Raw genomic sequence first — 19861 nt, 5'->3', positions numbered from 1 at the left:
GTCTATTCTACTGTGGTAGATGTGAAGGGGTAGGAAGGAATGGGGACCTAGGTATATTTTGAAAGTAAAACTATTAAGGAATTGCTGCTACAAAACTAAAGAGGTATTGTTAATAATTTCTGTGTCTTGGGTGCTGGATTAATGCTGATGCTATTTATAGAGACAGAAACTGAGGAAGGAGTTAGGGATAGGAGTCAAGAGCTTTAGACACAGACTTTAGACAATCAACTGAAGATGTCCAGTAGACAACCATGTGTCTACATCTGGACTGCAGGAGAGAAGTTGAGGCTAAATGTTTGATTTTTGGGTGTTACTCCCCAGTGTGAAACCAAAGTCCCAGTGTGAAACCAGAGAGGAGAGAGAGTGATAAACTAGTGCTGGGCATTGCACATGTGTGGGCTACAAAGCATCCCTTGAAGGTGGCTGGACAGCAGGATGGAGGGCAGGAAGGGGCAGTGCAGCTCCAGCCAAGCCAACAGGCTGTGACAGTGAAGGCGGTGGCGGGCACTACTAAAACTTGCCATTCGAACTCTCTGGAGACCCTGGAGGCTCTTTTACTGTGTTATAATGACAGAAGCCCAGGGAAGGGAATATTGGAGAGTAACATAGAAAAGTGGCAGTAATTGTTGCAGAGAAATTTCCAGAAATGGTGATAGAAAATAAGAACCAACAAGGAGGTTTTGTTTTGGGATGGAAAAATTTCCACCTGCTTTGCACGTTTGGTTTAGGTGCTAACAGAATCATCTTGCTGAGCATGGTGGTAGCACTGGCCTACATCCTGGCTCTTGGAGGGCAGGAGAGACAGGGGCAGGCAGTATCCTTGAGTTCGAGGCCAGCCTCGTCTACATGAGTTCTAAGCCAGCCAGGGCAACAGAGTGAGACCCTGTCATCAAAAGAAATTGAAGGGAGTTGAGGGAGGGATAGAAAAAGAGGCATCTCAGCCGGGCGTAGTGGCAGTGACTTGCATCTGTAATCACAGAACCCAGGAAGCTGAGGCTGAATTTTAGGCCATCCTGGGCTATGTATAGTGAATTCCAGGCCAGTTTGGGCTGGAGGGCTAGAATGAGACCCTGTCTTGAGTTGGGGTAAGGGGTGGAGGAAGGATGAGAGAGAGAGAGAGAGAGAGAGAGAGAGAGAGAGAGAGAGAATAAGAATGAGTGTGCATGGGAGAGCAGGGTTAACTATTTATTTGGAAGCAGGACATAATATGTTAAGTGTGGTTGAGCTCGTGTTCTGACTTCTGAGGGTCTGTGTCTGTGACTACCCAGAATGTGCTTTCCATGGCCTCTCCAACCCCTTCTTGCCTACTGTGGCAGCTTCATTGGTTGTTAGTACTCCTTGAGGCTATGGGCAGTCACAGCCAATGCCATGAGGACCTGACAGCCCCAAAGCTCTTCCTGGTATTGGAACACGGGCCAGCACTTCAGAACCTAATGGTCTGCTGGACTGTGCACATGTATCAGCTACCTCCTCAGCCGGGGGGAGGAGACTGGCTTCTGCTTCCATATTTGGAGCAAGTTTATCTTTCTGGCAGAGTCTAAATGATCTCAACCCTAGTGACAGAGGTTTCAAATAATGTGGTTTTTCAGGCTTCCCTCCTTTGCCATATAGAGGAAGAGCACAAGATTCAGGTATATGCCACTGTCAGTAGATAATCTCACAAAGCTCATTTATGAAAATTAGAAAATCTTGTCCTAAGTGGAGGTTTTTGCCTTGTCTTTATAATTTTTCACACTACTCCTTCCTGTTTTTCATAACTGTGAAAGGGTTTTTCTCTAATCCTGAAAGAATTCTAGTGTAAGAGAAGTCATGTTGTCCTAAGTTTAGCCCATTATTTATAGATTTGCAGTTTAGACTACAGCCCCCTTCTCTGCTATTTTGGGCGCATGTCTCTCTATTGGGTGCTTAGGTAATAGTTCAGAAGTCTAGGAATCCTAGCTATTACCGAAAAAGGGACGGCATGGGAGCATCTGTGTTGAGTGAAGGGAGTTCTGGGCTGGAACAGTCATCTTGGTCGTGCTGATGTTAGCGGAAAAGCATGTAGGAACTTGTTTGGTCTCTTTGTGTTGGAAGCCTGTACCTGTTCTGCCATTCCCCCACCCCCATTTCAACATTTATCCCTCTTGATTATTTATTTTAGATATAAAAATAAGTCAGTTTTAAAAAGTATTCTGTAAGTTTGGCAAACCGACATTTCTTTGAGATTTCTATTGCCTTACTCCAGTACCCTGTCTTTGACTTGACTTGTTCTCTTGCATACTCTTACTTTCCTTACACTGGGACGATTAGGAAAGATCAAGGGTGAGTGAAAGCTGCCGTCTATGATGAAGGCAAAGAGAAGGCACTTTGGTAGACCACAGTTGAAAGGACTGGTCTCAGGAGGCTGATCAATAAGGCATTCTAGATAGGCATGGGATGTACATCTACAGGTCTCGTGCTCAGGAGGCCGGAATAAGAGAATCATTTGAATCATTTGTTTGAGACCATCCTGGGCCATAAAACAAGACCCACTTATAAGGTGGAAAATTCCAAAGCTTTTTAGACTATGAAAACAATGCCAGATACAAACCAGTGTTGGCAGGGAGGAAAAACAGTAGCGTAGGTAAATATCCCAAATATCCCAGTTAAACTAACAGACTATAAAAAATAAACTCTCTCTCTCTCTCTCTCTCTCTCTCTCTCTCTCACACACACACACACACACACACACACACACACACAGAGAGAGAGAGAGAGAGAGAGAGAGAGAGAGAGAGAGAGAGAGAGAGAGCGCGCTCCCAGCAACGCAAAGGAAGGGTCAAGAAGAATTATAAGTTGTTTGTTTGTTTGAGGCAGGTTCTTACTAGACTGACCTAGAACTCACTATTTAGACCAGGCTGGCCTTGAGCTCAACAGAAATCCATTTGCTTCTGCCTTCTGAATGCTGGACTTGAAACTAGGTTTTTATACTGTGCACATATTATCCCACAGTAGGCTGTGATGATGTGACATGGACAGTAGAGGACCCTACGTATATTATTTTCCCTTCATATATAGCAAGGGACATTTGTAAGTTAAGCACAGGAAGAGACTGGCAACAGTAATTCATAGCATTTACAACAATGTACTATAATAACCCCCCAGTGTCATTATTCTTGGCTTGAGGCCATTATTCAGCTAAATATGGTCACTTTTATGCAAGCACTGCCATAGCATGGCAGTTGATGTGAGGACCGAGATGCTTACTAAGTGGCTAGCGTGGCAGGTATATGTCTGCATGGATGTATGTGCTAATTGTCAACTAAGGCCCTTGTAGGACCAGAACTTGCAGACCTTATGCTCATCTTCCCACACTGGTTCTATTTACCAAATTATTCTCCTCTTTTTCCCTTTAAGCATTTTGTATTGGCTTCTGTCTTAGTATTTATCACATTTTATTGTTTTATAGAAACCCCCCCCCCAAGTCAGACCCTGAGCTTCTTACAGGAAATCAGGCATCTAATTTTGAAGCCTTTATCTATGTAAAGATATATGAACATGGCAATAAATTCCAGGAGAGCTACTAGACTAGTATTTATGTATAAAAAATACAACAAGGTCACTTTCTAACATAATAGTAATAATATATCCTTGAATTCAGATTCCCTTACAAAATTCTCCTAAAGATTAACTTACTAAACTCTCAGGAAACTAAGAAAACAGAGTAGAGAGCAAGTGCCTTGTGAAATAGATGACTCTAGTGAGGCATACATGGCCACTGATGGTTCCATACTCAACTGTTGTCTGGACAAAAGAGTCATGGGTCAGATGCCTTTCGTGAGATTCAAATGGGAGTGTTAGGTGTGAGGAATGTGTGTGTGCAACTCAGTGAATAGTGGAAATTTTGTTTCAGAGTCTTTCCTATTTAAGAATTTGTCTGTAACATAATACTTTTTTTACAAACATAAGTTCTATATGTCCTTTATTGTTCAGCTTGGTCATAAAAGTTGCAGCGGGTAGATTGAAGTTGGCCAGTCAGTCTGTAAACTTTGTGGGAAGTACCTGAACGGTCTTTATAAGACAGCGTTACATATAGTCTCAGTCTACAGCATGGCCTAAAGTATTCTAAATAACCAACCCAGACGGTTTTTCTGTTATTTCTTAAACTTCTTTCTCTCTTCCAGGGTGCTCTGGAACAGGGCTCGAATTCTCAGCTGATGGCTGTCCAGTACACAGAAACCACTAGCATCAGGTAAGAAGATCCAGAGGCTTTTGGCCAAAGAGCTTGACCTGTCTTTTAGTGGAGTAGGAACTCACACCTCCTTCTCATGCTCCTCTTACGACTTTTATTTCAGTTCAAATGAACATACATGACCAGTTAGCAGTCCCAGCAAAGGAATACCTCTCTCAGATCTCTTAAGTATAGATTTAGTCAGAAGATTTTTCAATTATAATTTTGCTGTAAATCCAAAGTGCCCATTGCTTTCTCGTTCCTGATTTTAATGTTAGTTTTTTCTCTCCACCTTGTTGGTGCAGGGTCACTGTGGTTTCTGTTGTACCATGAACTCCTCAGGCTTCCAGCTGACTCTTCTGTCCCCGCCTCTCACATCACTGTGCCCGTGCTGGGTCACAGTTGTGCCCTTTGATGCAGCTTTTCTGAATGTGGATTCTGGGATTGAACTGGACTTTCCGTGTTTTGGCTCTTGTAGCAGGTGTTTTACCTGCTGAACTGTCTCATCCACCCTGGCTGCGTGCTTTACATACACCTTACCTTTAAATTTACATAATAATTCAAAGTATATTTTATGTAGGAAAAGGCTGGGGAGTCAAATTTTTTTTTGTTTTTATTAATTTCCAAAGTCATGAACTAAGTGGTAGAACTCGACGTCAGACCTGGTCTGCGTGACTTAGTAGTGCATAGCGTGACTGGAGAGATTGAGGGACTTCAGAGAGAGCAGTACCCAGCAGTTCAAATGCTGTCCATCATCAAGGCAGTGGAACGTGAGGAGAGCAGAATGGGAGGTAACCCAGTCATGGGTCAAGAGGCTAGCCGTAGGGGGTGGATTGGTAGTCATAGCCTTTCTAACTTGCTCTGTGAACCAAGCAGATTAATGTAGCAGATCCAGTGCCCAAAGTAGCATTCGCATAAGTCACATGTTGCAGAGCATCACATGACCCCCAATAAATATGTGCCAATTAAAAAATATTAAAAAGTCAGAAGAGTTGTTAAAATGCTACTGTTTGGCTGGAAGAGGTCCTTAAGATTCAGATGTGACTTTAGAGTGGACGGAATAGGGAAGACCCTTCATGTTGGAATATTGATGGTATTTTCTATTTTCTCACATCAGTAGGAATTCTGGGAGTGAGCTGCAGGTGTATTACGCTTCGCCTGGAAGTTACCAAGGCTTCTTTGATGCCATCCGCAGGAGGGGAGATACATTTTACGTCGTATCATTTCGAAGGGTAAGTCATTTTGAAAGAATAAAGCAAATGTCTTTGAGAAGCTGCTGAATACAAGGCCTCAGAAGGAGTTTTGGAGAAGGAACACGGGTAGACAGGAGGCAGGATGAAGTCCGCTGTGCAGGTGCAGCAGGCTGGGTGAGCGCTGAGCTTCGGGCTTCACTTGGAGCCGTCAGCATCTGAGGAACCTGAGCGTGGCACTGAGGTCAGGTGCACACTGTGCACTGAGGGAACACAAACCACATTGATTTTTATTCCTCGTCACCCCTATAGCTATGCCCCTTGTTTCTAACCAGCGGGAAAGTGAAACAGGAAGTGACGATTACCTATTGGTGTGTTTTAAGCCAAGGCCTGTTTGGTAATTAAGGAACAAACTTCTGAAGTGTAGGCTTAAGATTAATCATGGGCTGATTAATTGGTCAGTTGTGGAGTGTTTAGATCTCTATTTCCAAGTTTCTTTGTTCAGTTCTTATTTCTTTTTAAAACGTTTATACTTCTTGGTGAAGAATGTATTAATCAGTCAGGTTATATAAGCAAAAGTGTTTATACTAGCATTTTTGAATGTTAAAAATGTTAGACCACATGAAAAAAAAGCACAACCATTTATAGCCCATCTGCTTTTCCTATAAATGACAATATATTCTTCTTAGAGTTTCCATCTGATGGTCCCTTAGAGTGTTCTGTATTAACCAGGAAAACAGAAGTGACTGGAATTCCTCCATGATTTGCATCCTAAGCCATTTCTTAAAAAATTTTTATTATGTTTTTAATTACATGTAAATATTGGTATGTGCATGTCAGTGCTGTATGAATTACTTTTCTGTTGCTGTGATAAAACCATAACCAAGGCAACTTAAGGAAGAAGTAGCTCATTTGGGCGTATGGTTCCTGAGGGTAGGAGTTCATGATAATGGGGTGAAAGCAAGAAGCAGAGAGAGAGAGAGAGAGAGAGAGAGAGAGAGAGAGAGAGAATTTGGAAAGTCGTAAGTCTTTAAACTTCCGAAACCCACCTCCAGTGACATACTTCTTCTAACAAGGCCTTGCCTCCCAAGCCTCCCCTAACAGTAATACCAACTGGGGACTGAGTATTTAAATATTTGAGACTATGGGGGACATTTCATTCAATCCTAGGCAAATACATTGCCCACAAAGACCAGAAGAGGGTGTTGATCCCTTGGAGCTGGAGTCACAGCCAGCTATGAGCTACCTGAGATGGGCATTTGGAACAGAGCTCAGGTCCTCCACAGGAGCATAAGCGATTCTAACCACTGAGCCACCTCTCTCTAGCTGCCTAAGTCATTACAAGGAAAGACTATATATAGGTGGAACCTGGTTGACAATTAGTGTTTACTGACAGTAGAATGATTTGTTCTCAGTTGCTGTTGCCACTCCCTAACAAAGAAATTGTCAATTAAGTAGTTAGTGCGTTTCTAAATTAGAAATTTTTAGTGCCTCAGTGTTTCAGGAATAGAGACAATCAGATATTGAAGACTAAGGAAATTAGATGTTATGTATTACTATATTTATATATCTATTCATATATCCAGTTACTAACCAGACATTCCAGGACATTTGGAATACCTTAGCTGTGGTATCTGAAGATCACAGCCTTTTCACAGAATTCCTTTGTTCATCTTGTTCTCCCAAATAATTAACATATTAATTAGCCTCATGACTTTTGACTGGCAAGGGGGCAGCTGAGAACAGTTTCATTAAGGCTCCAACTGGTTGGCTCAAGAGAACTAAGGATTTGTTCTTCTAGTGACACAGTTATGTTTAAGGTTACAGCAAACCTTTTAAAATGGATCTTGTTTTCTGTAAGGATCTGGTGTGCCCTGATGTGATGATGTCACTGAACTTCCTCCAGAAGTGTGTTTTTAATAATAATTCAGGATATGCCTTCACTGATCAAACAGTATAACACACAGTAAAAGCAGCAGATGTCAAGCCATGGGTTGAAATCATTGTTAACAATGTTTTTCTAGGGATAGAACAAGTTTTACACACACACATACACACACACACACACACACACACACACACACACACACACAGAGGATGGAGAAAGAGAGACTACATTAATATTAAAGGAGACTGGATTTTTTTTAATAAAGAGATTGAATTGTGCTTTTTAAAAACTATTTATTTACATTTCAAATTCTATCTCCCTTTCTGGTCTCCCACAAACTCCCCATCCCCTCCCCTTTGCCTCAAAGAGGGTGCTCACCCATCTACTCACCCACTCCTGCCTCACCCTTCTAGCATTCCCCTTTGCTTGGGCAACAAGCCTCCACAGGACCAAAAGTCTCCTCTCCCATTGATGCCAGATAAGGCAGGTCTGTTACATATATAGCAGGAGCCATGGACCTGCCCACGTATACTGTTTGGTTGGTAGTTTAGTCCGTGGGAACTATGGGTGGTCAGGTTAGTTGATATTGTTCTTCCTATTGGGTTGCAATTCCCTTCAGCTCCTCAGTCCTTCCCTAACTCTTCCATTGGGGTCCCTGGACTCAGGGCCATGGTTGGCTGTGAATATCTGCATCTTTCTTAGTCAGGTCCTGGCAGAGCCTCTCAGAGGACAGCCATACCAGGCTCCTGTCTGCAAGCACTTCTTGGCATCTGTAATAGTGACTGGGTTTGGTGTCTGGGATTCCTAGGTAGGGTGGTCTCTAGATGGTTTTCTTCAGTCTCTGCTCCAGTTTTTTGTCCTTGTCTTTCCTTTAGACAGGAACAATTCTGGGTTAAAGATTTTGAGATGGGTGGGAGGCCCCATCCCTCTACTGGGGGCTATGTCTATGTACTGGAGGTGGTCTCTTCCAGCTGTTGGAAGTGGGAATGTCATCTCCGTTGGGTCCTGGGAGCCTCCTGTATCCCTGGCGCCTGAGGGATGCAAGACTTTCTAGTTGTCCTCCCACTTTCCCTTCCCATTGCTACATATTTCTATTCATTCTCCTGGCCTTCTGGATACTCCCCTCCCTCCCTCCCTCCCTCCCTCCCTCCCTCCCTCCCTCCCTCCCTCTTTCCTGATTTCTCCTTCTATGATTTGATGTTCAGATAGTTCAGTGTCTATCACACATTATATTTCATGTAAATATAATTTATCATCTAGTATTTTATATCTAGGAAAAGCTGCAACATCTTATTTTCTATCCCCCCACCCCATCTCTCTTTCTTGTTTTAACAGTAGAGAAATGGAAGTTTACTTTATTGCAATAAAGTAAATGGGACAGAAATCTAATCCTTAAATACTGGATTGTTCATTTTTTTCATGCTAAGATGAAAATATAAGAAGTAATACTTGGCCGTTTCTTCTATATTTTGATGTGAAATACTTTTTGGTTGAAAATCCTGTGGCAAGAGCAGGAGGAGGTGGACTTGCTCTTGTTGGACCCTTAATCTCATTGACAGGAATGATGGCACTGGGATTCAGGAGTGAGGAAACTGTAAAGGCCCAAGTTTCCGCCCAGCATGAACCAGACACGTGTTCCCTGGCCGGAAGCACAGCCGTTGTTTTCTTTCACTGTTGAGCATATCCTTAACCAAGTGCCTTAAGAGCTGAAGAAGTGTATGTGAACATTGAGAACCCAGTGCATGCCATTATCTGATAACCTCACACCCACACTCCTAACCCGTAACTCTTTACTGTTGAGCTGGCGACATTATTTTCTCTGAAGCAGGCGTGCTTTTGCGTAGCTACTGAGGTCCTGCTGTAGGTCAGCAAGAGAGAGATTCTGCCAGAGGCTTCCTGTTGCTTTGGCTTTTTCTGCCTCAGGCACAGTGGGCTCCTCTCCTTGTGGCATTCCAGGCACTCACTCCTTGTTTTCCTATTAAGCTTTTTTCTTTTTTCTCCCATTAAGCTTACTTTGTTGCGATTTGGGGCAGGGTTGAAGAGTAGCTTTTCTCACACCTCCATGGTACTTTGAATGAACTATGCCTATAAATAAATAAGGAAAAAGTAATTAGCATTCCTGTTTCTTAGTGTGCTTGTATAATAGTTTATTTAGGGAGGGCGTGTGGATTAAACAATGTAAGCACACGAAGTCAAGAGTGTGGTCCAAAAGCAGATGCTCAGAAGAGGAAAGTTAGGAAGGAAAAGAAAACTGGAGAAGGGTGAGGAACGCTGTGACCTTAGCTGTCATTCCAGTGACCTTTGGAATCTGTCCATACATTCTTCTTTCAGAGTCACTTTATCTGGAGAAAAGTTTTAAACTCTTGGGGCAGTTTCTGTTTAAGAACAGGTTTTCTGGCTAGAGAGATGATCAGTTAGCAAACTGTTTGCTGCGTCCATTTCAAAGCTAAACATGGTGGCATGCAGGTACGGGAGGATCCCTTGAACTTATTAGTCTCTGGCCAAATTAGCGAAGTCTGCGTTCAGTGAAAGACCTTGCCTTATAAAATAATAAGGTGGAGGCATTATGGAAGACATCGGATGTAGACCTCGGGCCTCCACTCACCCAAATCTCCATGCACCACACGCACACTCAATACCAGAAACGGGTGTGGGGAGGGCTGAGAGGAAGAACAGGTCTTTTATATTTTCATACATATATATATATATATGAATATCATTCCCATTTATGTGCTATTTCTTTTTCCAATGAGATAGATACGTAAGCATACTTTGGCATTTTTTATTTTACTTGTTTGTTTTTAGTACCTGTTCTTTACATCAAAAGTAAACACTTTGGTGTCTTCTTGGTTGTCTCAAATGCGTGTGTGATATAAGAGGGGGTGTCTGAACTTCAGCTATGCACCCGTCTAGAGATGCATTTCTTCCTCTAGGTGCTCCCTCTTCCTCAGGGTAGCATCATATTTGAGGTGAGTTTCACACCTTAATTGCTTGTAAAGCACAGATGAGCGCATTGCATCTATATGGTGTAGATTGTAAGGATCACCTTGAGCAACAGAGACTTACCCTGTGATGTGCAGGAATGTAAGTAGCACAGCAAGCGGGATCAGAGGCAAATGGCAGCAGGAACTGTTACTGAGGTACCTGCTATTTCTGCTCCAACAGCAAGACCGGCGAGCACACTGCGGTCCTTCTCACTCGTAGCTGAATCAGATTCCTCAGCCACCAAATGGTCGTTACCAGACAGTTGGTCTCTATCTTTTATGAAGGACTGTTGTGGGGGATTTAGCCCCTGATGTGTTCTCCTCTTTTGTAGCCTGAAACTTTACGCGTGTGGCTACACAGTGAGAAAACCTGAACTTCAGCTGTGTGCATGCCTCAAGAGACGTTTGCTTGCTCGTGCAGGCCCTTGAACCTTCATAAACATTATTATAACACAATAGTTTTACTATTTAAAAAAATCTTTCTTATGTCAGTTCCTGATTGTTGTTAGATCAGAAACATTCTTTCTCTCATCTGTGCTGTAAGTCTATTAAAGGCAGGAAGCAGTGTGTGCTTGTTAATTACTACCCTGATACTCAGCACAGGGGCCAACACTCACAGGAGGTACTCAGCACTCAGTACCTGTTGAACATAGATGCTGTCTATGGCCGTGCTTCTTCATGCACTGCAGTTACAGGGTATTTTTCCATGCTTGGCTTAAAGAAATGGGACTGTTCTATGCGCTGCATGACATAAGCGGTGTGAGTGCAGCAGATTTTAGGCAGCACTGGCTTCTCCCTTTCTTGATGCTGCAGTCAGAGCCCAGCAGCTTTCTGTCTTGGCTCCAGGCCGTGGAGGTGAAGGAACTACCTGATGGATTGCTTCATGCTTCTCAGGGTCATCAGGTAGATCCTTACGTTACTGGTAGTCTCAGAAATTTATGACAGCGTTTTGGAGCAGATGGGCGGGCTGTAGTAGTCCTCTCTCTCTCTGGTCTTTGGCTTATTGTGAAGTCTGGAGAAAGGCTATTGTCCTATACCAGATTTAAGCAACATGAGTCAGAAACTTAAAGCTTGAGACAAACTGTAGGAAATGCTCTGATGATTGCAAACTCTGCTTGGCGGTGTTATTTACGTAAAATGCTTGCCAAAGGTGTATTCCCATGGGCGACCACAAAGCAATTTATTGCTTAAGTCAATACATATGTTAATTTCCTAATACATAAAGAATGGCATATTTTCTTAATGTGTATAATTTATACCTTCAAAGTTTAAATTTCATATACAAAGTATAATAAGTGATTGGAAGTGCATGATTGTGCACGACAATTTTATATACACACATATGTTAGTGTGTGCGTGTTTAGAGGCAGAGGAATTTCCTGACTGATAAAGATAAATTAGTCTATAACCTTTGCTTTACAAAGTCAGTGCTCTTTTGTTTGTGAGAGTCGACAGCTTGGGTGTGCACATGGAGGTCAGCCATTACTGCCTTCACTTATGTGACCTTCAAGCTGAGTTCTAGCTGAGCTATGAGTAGCTGACCTTGGAGTGGTAACTGCACTTTAGAAAACGCCTTATCTCAGAAGATGGAATTCTTTTTAAAAGTTCCCTGTTCAGAATACTTTTTCTCAGTTTTGTCTTTCCTTAAGATATACTTGCATTCAGGTCTTGACGTATATTATAAAACAATAGAGCAGAGTTATTGAAGTGTTCACTTCACTTAGGTGTACTTAATGTATATCGGCAATGCTCTTTTTATAATCTTTTTCTGTTTCATTTTACATAAATTGATGTCTTTATGCAGACTTTGTACTTCACAAAGTTGTTTTCAATATATCCATTAATTCCTTATATTTAATCATATAAGTATTTCTAATCCTATTATTGATGACAAAATTGAGGTAGAACGAGGTTAAAATAACCAAGTATCTAATACAAAAAGTGTTAGAACAGTGACTGAAGATAGCGACACATGTCTGTAATCACAATCCTTGGGAAGCTTTGCCAGGGGCCATGAGTTCAAGGCTAACCTGGGCTTCTTCATGAGTTTGGTCTTATAGCCTAAGACCAACCTGGGCTACAGAGTAAAACTCTGCCTCAAAACAATATCAGGGTATGGTGGCACATGCCTTCAATCCACACCCGGGAGGTAGGGGCATCCTGGTGTACATAGAGAGACCTTGTGTCATAAAACAAACCAAGACCCCTAAAACAATCAACAGTAAGTGAGTAGGTAAATCAATAAGTAAATGTGACGGAGAAGCTCACATGTGGGATTCCAGCACTCTGGAGGATGAGGCAGTGAGTTTGAGGTTAACTTAGCAGCATAGTGAGGCCCTATCTTAAAGATGAACAAATACATTAGTTAGTTTGCACTGATTAATGGCAGAGTTTAATAGTTGATAGATCAATTTTTGATATTTTCTCTCACATTAGTTTCAGGGTTTTTGTAAAGATGGAATTTTTCCCCCAAACAGAGATATATTCTAAGAATGAATATATAAAGAAAAATGTAAGGGCCTGAGTTTACTTCCAGTGTGCCTCTTACTGATATCTACTGTGACGTAGAGCAAACCACACAACCCTGGATCTTTAGTTTCCTTTCCCGAGGTGAGAACCTTAAAGAGCACTGGCACTTCCAGTTTAGCTTTACAAAGGTGTTTTTATTTTTTTAATTTCCTGTGTGTGTGTGTGAACTGTCTCTCTAGAAGGCTGTGTGGCATTGCTTTAAACTCTTAAATTTTACTAAATAGTTCAGTCTTAGAGTTTTGGAAAACAACAAAATATCAAGTTAAAAGATACACTTATCTATTAAAAGTTTGATTTTGTGATGGCTGCCAGTTTTGTGATTTTTTTTTTTTTAATTTTTTTTTTTTCCGGAGCTGGGGACCGAACCCAGGGCCTTGCGCTTCCTAGGCAAGCGCTCTACCACTGAGCTAAATCCTCCAACCCCTAGTTTTGTGATTTACTTAATGCCCTTATAGTGCACAGTATTATCAACCTTTCGTTCTTGTTTCTGTAATGAAGTTATCATCCCATTTTACAAGTAAGGAAGTGAAGTACAGAAGGGAAAGGGTTATTGTAATATGGTTCAAAAGTGGCAGAACTAGAATTAAACTGAGGTAGAATTTAACCTCAACAGAGTCTGTGTGTGTTTGTGTGTTTATTTACATGTGGGAGTGCTCTGTCTGCATGTACACCTGCATGCCAGAAGAGGGCATCAGATTCACCATGTGGTTGCTGGGAACTGAACTCAGAACTTCTGAAAGAGCAGCCAGTGTTCCTAACCACTGAGCCATCTCACAAGCCCAGAGAATGTGTTCTTAATCACTTTCCTACATTGCTGTTTTAAAACCTTTGTTTCCATATCTCTCAGAACAATCAATTTGGAGTTTCATTTTGTCACTCTCTGCCCAAACACAGAGTTGCTTTGGTTTAGTTCCAGAGAGAAGAAGACCAAGGCAAGCCCTTGTGGAAAACCAAGCCACTTGCTACTGTGCATAATTGTGTAGGAAGAACAAAACAAGCAGGAAACCACAGGGGAGCATTGTAAGCACAGGAGGAGAAATGGAAGAGTGTACTACAGAGAAGGGAAAAAGCATCAACTGGTTTATTTTGTTTAAAACTTAGAGGTCAAGGAGGAAGAGTTCCAGAAAGAGGCCGTCAGCAGCACCAGATGTCATAGGGTCCCTGAGAGTGAGAAATGAAAACCCTATTTACCTCTGTCAACTGAAAGCACTCGTGACTGTGGGTCCATTTGTGGTGGAGGAATCAAAAAGGATCCACACGACGAATAAGAGAGAGTATGAGGGAAATCAGATGGAGCTCTTGGTAAACACAGCATTGAGTAGAGACAACAGCTTGTGTGTAGTCAAGGAGAGCTTGGCTTGCTAGGCAAACACCTTCTCCCTGTAGAGACCACATGTGTGGTTAATCTACACATAAGTGTAGGAATAGTGATGTTCTGGACTTGACAGGTGTTCTGAGGGAAGTGAAGCGAGTCAGCGCAATGCTTGCTCATGTGTAAGGATGGTTTTCTGTTTAAAGCAAAGCACAGAGAAAGGTGAAGAGTGTTTTTGTTTACTTGCAGTCAGACCACAAAGAAAAAGAGTATATGGAATTTAAACCAGATTTAAAAAATAAAATAATGTTTAAAGTCTTCCCAATATATTAAAAGTCTTCCAGGTCATGAAGAGGTTGTTATTAATAAGTGGGGAAAAAGTTTTAAAATATAAAGGTTTCTGGGTGGCGATGGTGCACGCCTTTAATCCCAGCACTTGGAGGCAGAGACAAGTGAGTCTCTGAGTTCATGGTCTACAGAGCAAGTTTCAGGACAGCCAGGGCTGCACAGCATCTTGAAAAAGTATATATGGGGTTGGGGATTTAGTTTAGCGGTAGAGCGTTTGCCTAGTGAGCGCAAGGCCCTGGGTTCGGTCCCCAGCTCCGAAAAAGAGAAAAGAAAAAAAAAAAAACTATATATGCTTGTTCTTTCAGTAGAACTGTTTCTAATTAAATTTATACATAATTTTCAAGGTTCTCCTCTTAAAAAAGCTAGAAAACTAGCAAAGTAGCTTATGAAAGCATTTTATGTCTTAGCAGAGTTTGGTACGAGCTTCTTCGTGATGTCACAAAACTTAATTATAGAGGAAGCAATTATTATATTATAGGGACCAGCTATGATTAAGTGTGAAACACTCATGTCATTTCCGTCTCCTCCTCCGCATGCAGTGACTTGCTCAGTTTGGACTCGTACTTGTTTAACTTTCGACACCTTCAGCCGCGTTAAGCTTGACGTTTTATCATTTCTTCCTGAAAAATCGTAAGTCTAGTAATTGTGTGATTTATTTCCACACATGACTGCTAGCCTACCGTGAAGATAACTGTTTGAAGAGATGCGCCATCTATCGCATGGAAAACCCACCAGATGCCAACAGGATGGATAATTAGCTCTAACTGGAGCCTAACATCTGACTAATTAATGGCTTGCCTGTTGGCTTCATGTCTCTTGTCTCTGCTATGGTGTAATAGATTGAGCTCTAGAAACCCCTCTGCCTTAGGCTTCCTTCTATCCCCACCACATAGCGCAGTGCCAGGTGTGCAGCACATAGTCAGTGAAGAATAAATGAATGAAAAATTAATGACCTGGATGCCAAATCCGTCAATTTGATACTATCTTCAGGTTATTTTTGTGAGAGAAAATGTGTGTCACAGCAGCATCCGGAGCTCTTAAGCAGGGGTTGTATGTATAGGTGTAGGTGCGCCTACATACATTTATTACTGTACAAGCGGGGGTCAGAGGTCAGCTGTGGGTGTTGTCCCTCAAGTATTCTCCACTGTACCTTTTAAAACAGGCTTTCTCACTTGGCCTGGAACTCATGAGGCGTCTGAACTGACTGACCAGTGAACCCCAGAGATCTTCCTGTCTGCCCCCCAACCCTCTCCCCTCCTCCTCCCACCCCCACCCCACCCCTGTGCAGGAATTACAAGCACACAGCACTCTGCCTGACTTTCTTTTTCAAAAGTACAATATATTCTGATCATGCTTTTTGCCTTCTCACCTCTTCCCAGATCCTCCCAGTGTTCTAGGATCAAACACTGGCCTTTATGCTTACATAGCAGAACCATCACTGACGGAGTTATTTGCCCAGTCCCCTCTTGAGCATCTTTATCAGGGCCATCTATGTCACATTGACTGCAGAAACCAGTCTTTCAGAATAAGTGAACGCAAATGCAGCTTTGCAAGTCTGAGGATCGTTTTGTTCTAGGGAGGGTCTAGTAAGATCTTTGTGTTTCATGTTTGAGAAACTAACCTTGGTAATATATTTGTAAGTGGAGGATTATTTTTCATAGATTTTTGTATCATTTGACCCTCCAGAATGACGAAGCTTCAGACTGATTAGTTCCCGATGCCTTTCCGTTACGTATCTGTGATGTCCTAAAGGATAGGACTGTGTTAACATTTTATTCCCCATGTAGTGTATATTTAAAAAACATTAAGACACATTTGTCAACACAAATGTAGACCATGTTTGGATATACAGTGCTTTGAAATAAATCTCAGTAGACTGACTTTGTCATTGCATGAAAAATACCTTTGAGAGAAAGAAGGCACCAACAGAGCAGAGAGAACAGGTAGAGGCTCTTCAGGTGAGCTGAGGACAGTTCTAGCTAAGCCTGCTTTGCACACAGGCTCTTAGCAGTGTGTTCATGCAGCTCTGTAAGTCTGAATTACTCAGAACAGTGGGACATCTTTCTTCTTTCTATCCCTTTTCTAAGTGTGCTTTCCACAACAGTCTGGGCTTTATCCTTCTCTGACAGCCCCCTCCTCATCACGTGCTTGCTTGTCTGCAATGCTGGTGACTGCTATGGCCAGTGAATGACATGGCCTTTTTCCTCTGTCTGCTCTACCTTCCTCTTCCAGGCAGCTGCCAAGATTTATAGTTTGCTTGTTCTGGGATTTTTCTTTGAATTTTAATAAAAATGTCGTTGAGGTTCAAAGAGTCAGGTTGCAATAGGGACTACCATGTGCCAAAGATTCGGGTTGGGTAGAAATATGTTTTGTAGAAACAGTGACTTAAGTAAGGGAATGTGTCCAGTACAAAGAGCCGTTGGCTCTGACTCCAGGCCTTTAAGAGTGGATAACTGTATTTTTTTTAAGTGCTTTTAAGAATTATCAATTTATCTCATTAAAATCAATGGGAATTATCCAGACATGGTGGAGCATACCTTTAATCCCAACACTTGGGAAGCAGAGGCAGAGGCAGGCAGAGTTCAAGGCCAGTCTGGTCTACAAAGTATGTTCTAGGACAGCCAGGACTACACAGAGAAAACCTGTCTCAAAAAACAAGCAAGCAAGCAAGCAAGCAAACGAACCAACCAACCATAGCCATGGGAATGTGGAATCTCATAGGAAGAGGATCTAGAAAGCGTTGGGGGTGGGGTAGAATTGGATTTGGGACTGTTGGAGGAGGAGGAGCCAGCAAGGAGACTGAAAAGGAGCAGGCTGAATGGAAGGCCAAGAGAGGAGACTTTATAAGGGAAGGAGTAGTTGACTGTCAGCTAGGGCGTAGTGTCACGTAAGATGAGAGTAAGTGTGCCCTGGGGATGTTAGTGGGAGCCATTGGTATCTGTGATAAGAGCCTTTGGTAGTGGGGTTTCAGTTGAAGACTAAGGATTAAGTAGTGAGAAGAGCATAATTGGTAAGAACTCACTTGTCAAAGGGGGAAGGGAACAGAAAAGTGGGAGGTTTGATTTTGTTTTTCAGCTATAAAGACCACAATGTTAAAGAAGTAATCCTATCTCTGAGAAAGGGAAGAATTCAGACAAGTAGAATTATCCTCTAGAAGGCTGTCTTGGTCTGCTCTTTACTCCCCACTCCCAGCCCAGGCGTTTGCATATCCCAGTTACTGAGCTACACTTTAGTCCCGCCTTTCTTCTCAGGTCGTAGAAGCTGGGTGAGTTCACCAATAGGAGGCTACATTCCAGGAAGACAAGAGAGGCATCTCTGAGGGTTTCTGTTTTCCCAATAAAATACAGTGACATTGTCAACTGACTGTGAGGATGTTGAGATAAATGAGCTCTGAGGAGAGACAGCTATTCTGAAGTGGTTGTTTAAGCCAGCAGAATGGTAAGTCCATACGAGTAATGGATTCCTGAGCCTAGGTATGGAATACCGGGGTCAAACCTTGACGGCAGAATGGCAGATGCTGGGTTGCATAGTTCTGCATTCAAGGTGTTTGCAATCTCAACAGTGAAAGACATGTCATCAAGTGTGATGCGATAGAGCTGGGACACATGGTAAGTATGGGGTGATGTGACAGCATATACTGACTAGTCTTAGCAAGGGCCTGCCCTGTCCAAGGGTGTCTGTCTGGAGCCTTAGCAGCTGGGCCAATTCCTGACTGCTCTGACCCACTTACCTACAGCGGTGACAGCACAGTTCATGGAGGACAGGACTGCTCTACGAGGCACGATGGTGTGCCTGATTACCTCACCTCTGTACAGCAGCTCGTTTGCCTGCTGCTGCTTCCTTTCTCCCTCAGCTTTGTCGTGTTTCCCAAGTTCCAGTTGTTAGAAACTTCCTGTCCTTATAGATTAAATTATTATTTGTAAATGGTATCTTAAAATTCCATTTGACATGGCTTTTATCTATTTCAATGTAAGTAAACCTTTAATTTCTTGCTATTGAAACAGGGAATATTTAAGTTCCCATATCCATCTTTTTTTTTTTTTTTTCTTTTCGTTTTTTTTGGAGCTGGGGACTGAACCCAGGGCCTTGCGCTTGCTAGTCAAGCGTTCTACCACTGAGATAAATCCCCAACCCTTAGACTTTTTGAGGAGGAATTCCCAATTTTGATGACATCTAGTTTGTTGTTATTTATTTTATGAGTCGTACACTTGTTATGAAGTACTGCTAATCCCAGCTCACAAAGATGGCGTCCTACGGCTTTTCTTCTGAAGCACTTGTAGTTTCCTGGGTTACATTTAGGTCCATCTTGAGTTAATCTCTATATTATATTTTACATTTAGTGTGTGTGTGTGTGTGTGTGTGTGTGTGTGTACGTGTCCATGCGTGCGCACACATACATACTGTGGTGCCTGTATGGAGATCAGAGGATGAATTGCAGGACCTGCTTCTCCTTTTTCATCACCTGGGTCCTGGGGATCAAACTCGATCATGAATTGGGCTTGGGCAGCCAGCACCTTTTCTGCCGAAACATCTTGCTGGCCCGTGAGTGAATTTTTACACATGGTACGACGTGTGGCTCAGAGTCTACCTTTTGCTTGTAGAAATCCAGTAATTTATGATCTTCAGTGCTGCGTTTTTATCCAGTATATTTTTTTAAAAGGAGAATTCCAGCAAAGCCAAGTTTAAAAGGTTACACCAGACTGCCAGTTGTCTTTGGCTTGGTGAGTTTGTACCGTTTCCTGGAGCTTCATAAAAGGATGTCTTGTGGTTAAACTCCCTCAACCCCAGTGTCCAGTCTTCAGACTTAGCCAGTGGAGTGTTATTTACATATTCTGTGGAAACGTAACTACACTATATGTAATTGCAGCAGTCGTGTCATGGGCAGAAGAAACTGCCAAACCGAATTCTAGAAACCAGACTAGACAAACATATGTGGGCTAAGAAATGGTCATAAAGTAAGAGGAACTAAAAAAATAAGGTCCTTGTAGGAGCTGTCTGCTACTCTCTGCTCTATTGGGGCTTTGTTTTCCATATTTGTATTAAAAAATTCATAATTAAACCTTCGAATGAATGTTTTAAAATATATATTAATATATATTCTTCCTGAATATATTGTGTCTTAAAGAATAGGAAAATAGCAGAGTATAGTTTAATGTATATCATTGTGCAGTCTTGTGGAGAAATAAGAAGAATATTTTCATTCAGCTGTGAATTGGTACTTTTCAGATTGTGGCAAAAGGAATTATTGGCAGGGGCTGAGGTAGCATTTTTTTGGTAGGTTAATATGTAATATGAGGTCAGAAAGATCTGGGTGTTAACCAGCATTGTTGTGCTTACAAACTGCAGGACTCTAGGAAGATGCTGTCCAAAACCCCAGTGCCCTTATCTCTGATACAGTAATAATAACAGTTACCTCTCACT

General features: G+C 42.1%; 1 protein-coding gene and 1 pseudogene across 5 annotated transcripts in view; one reads left to right on the top strand and one right to left on the bottom strand.

Moving 5' to 3' along the window:
• The window catches only part of Atf6 (activating transcription factor 6), a 177787-nt gene that overhangs the window by 72421 nt on the left and 85505 nt on the right, over positions 1–19861 (top strand). For 2 of the 4 annotated variants that reach the window (XM_087580984.1, XM_087580981.1), the window contains exons 13-14: positions 4143–4210; positions 5310–5421. In XM_087580984.1, the coding sequence (XP_087437110.1) occupies positions 4143–4210; positions 5310–5421 (180 nt within the window). 4 annotated transcript variants of the gene reach the window in all.
• The window catches only part of LOC148001747 (large ribosomal subunit protein eL29 pseudogene), a 135312-nt pseudogene that overhangs the window by 43888 nt on the left and 71563 nt on the right, over positions 1–19861 (bottom strand). The window lies entirely within an intron of this gene.

The sequence above is a fragment of the Rattus norvegicus genome, chromosome 13 (genome assembly GCF_021556685.1).
Source record: "Rattus norvegicus strain SHRSP/BbbUtx chromosome 13, alternate assembly SHRSP_T2T, whole genome shotgun sequence".
NCBI classification, from domain to species: Eukaryota; Metazoa; Chordata; class Mammalia; order Rodentia; family Muridae; genus Rattus; species Rattus norvegicus.
Note: the sequence above shows the minus strand (reverse complement) of the source record. Positions and strands in the feature narration are given on the sequence as shown.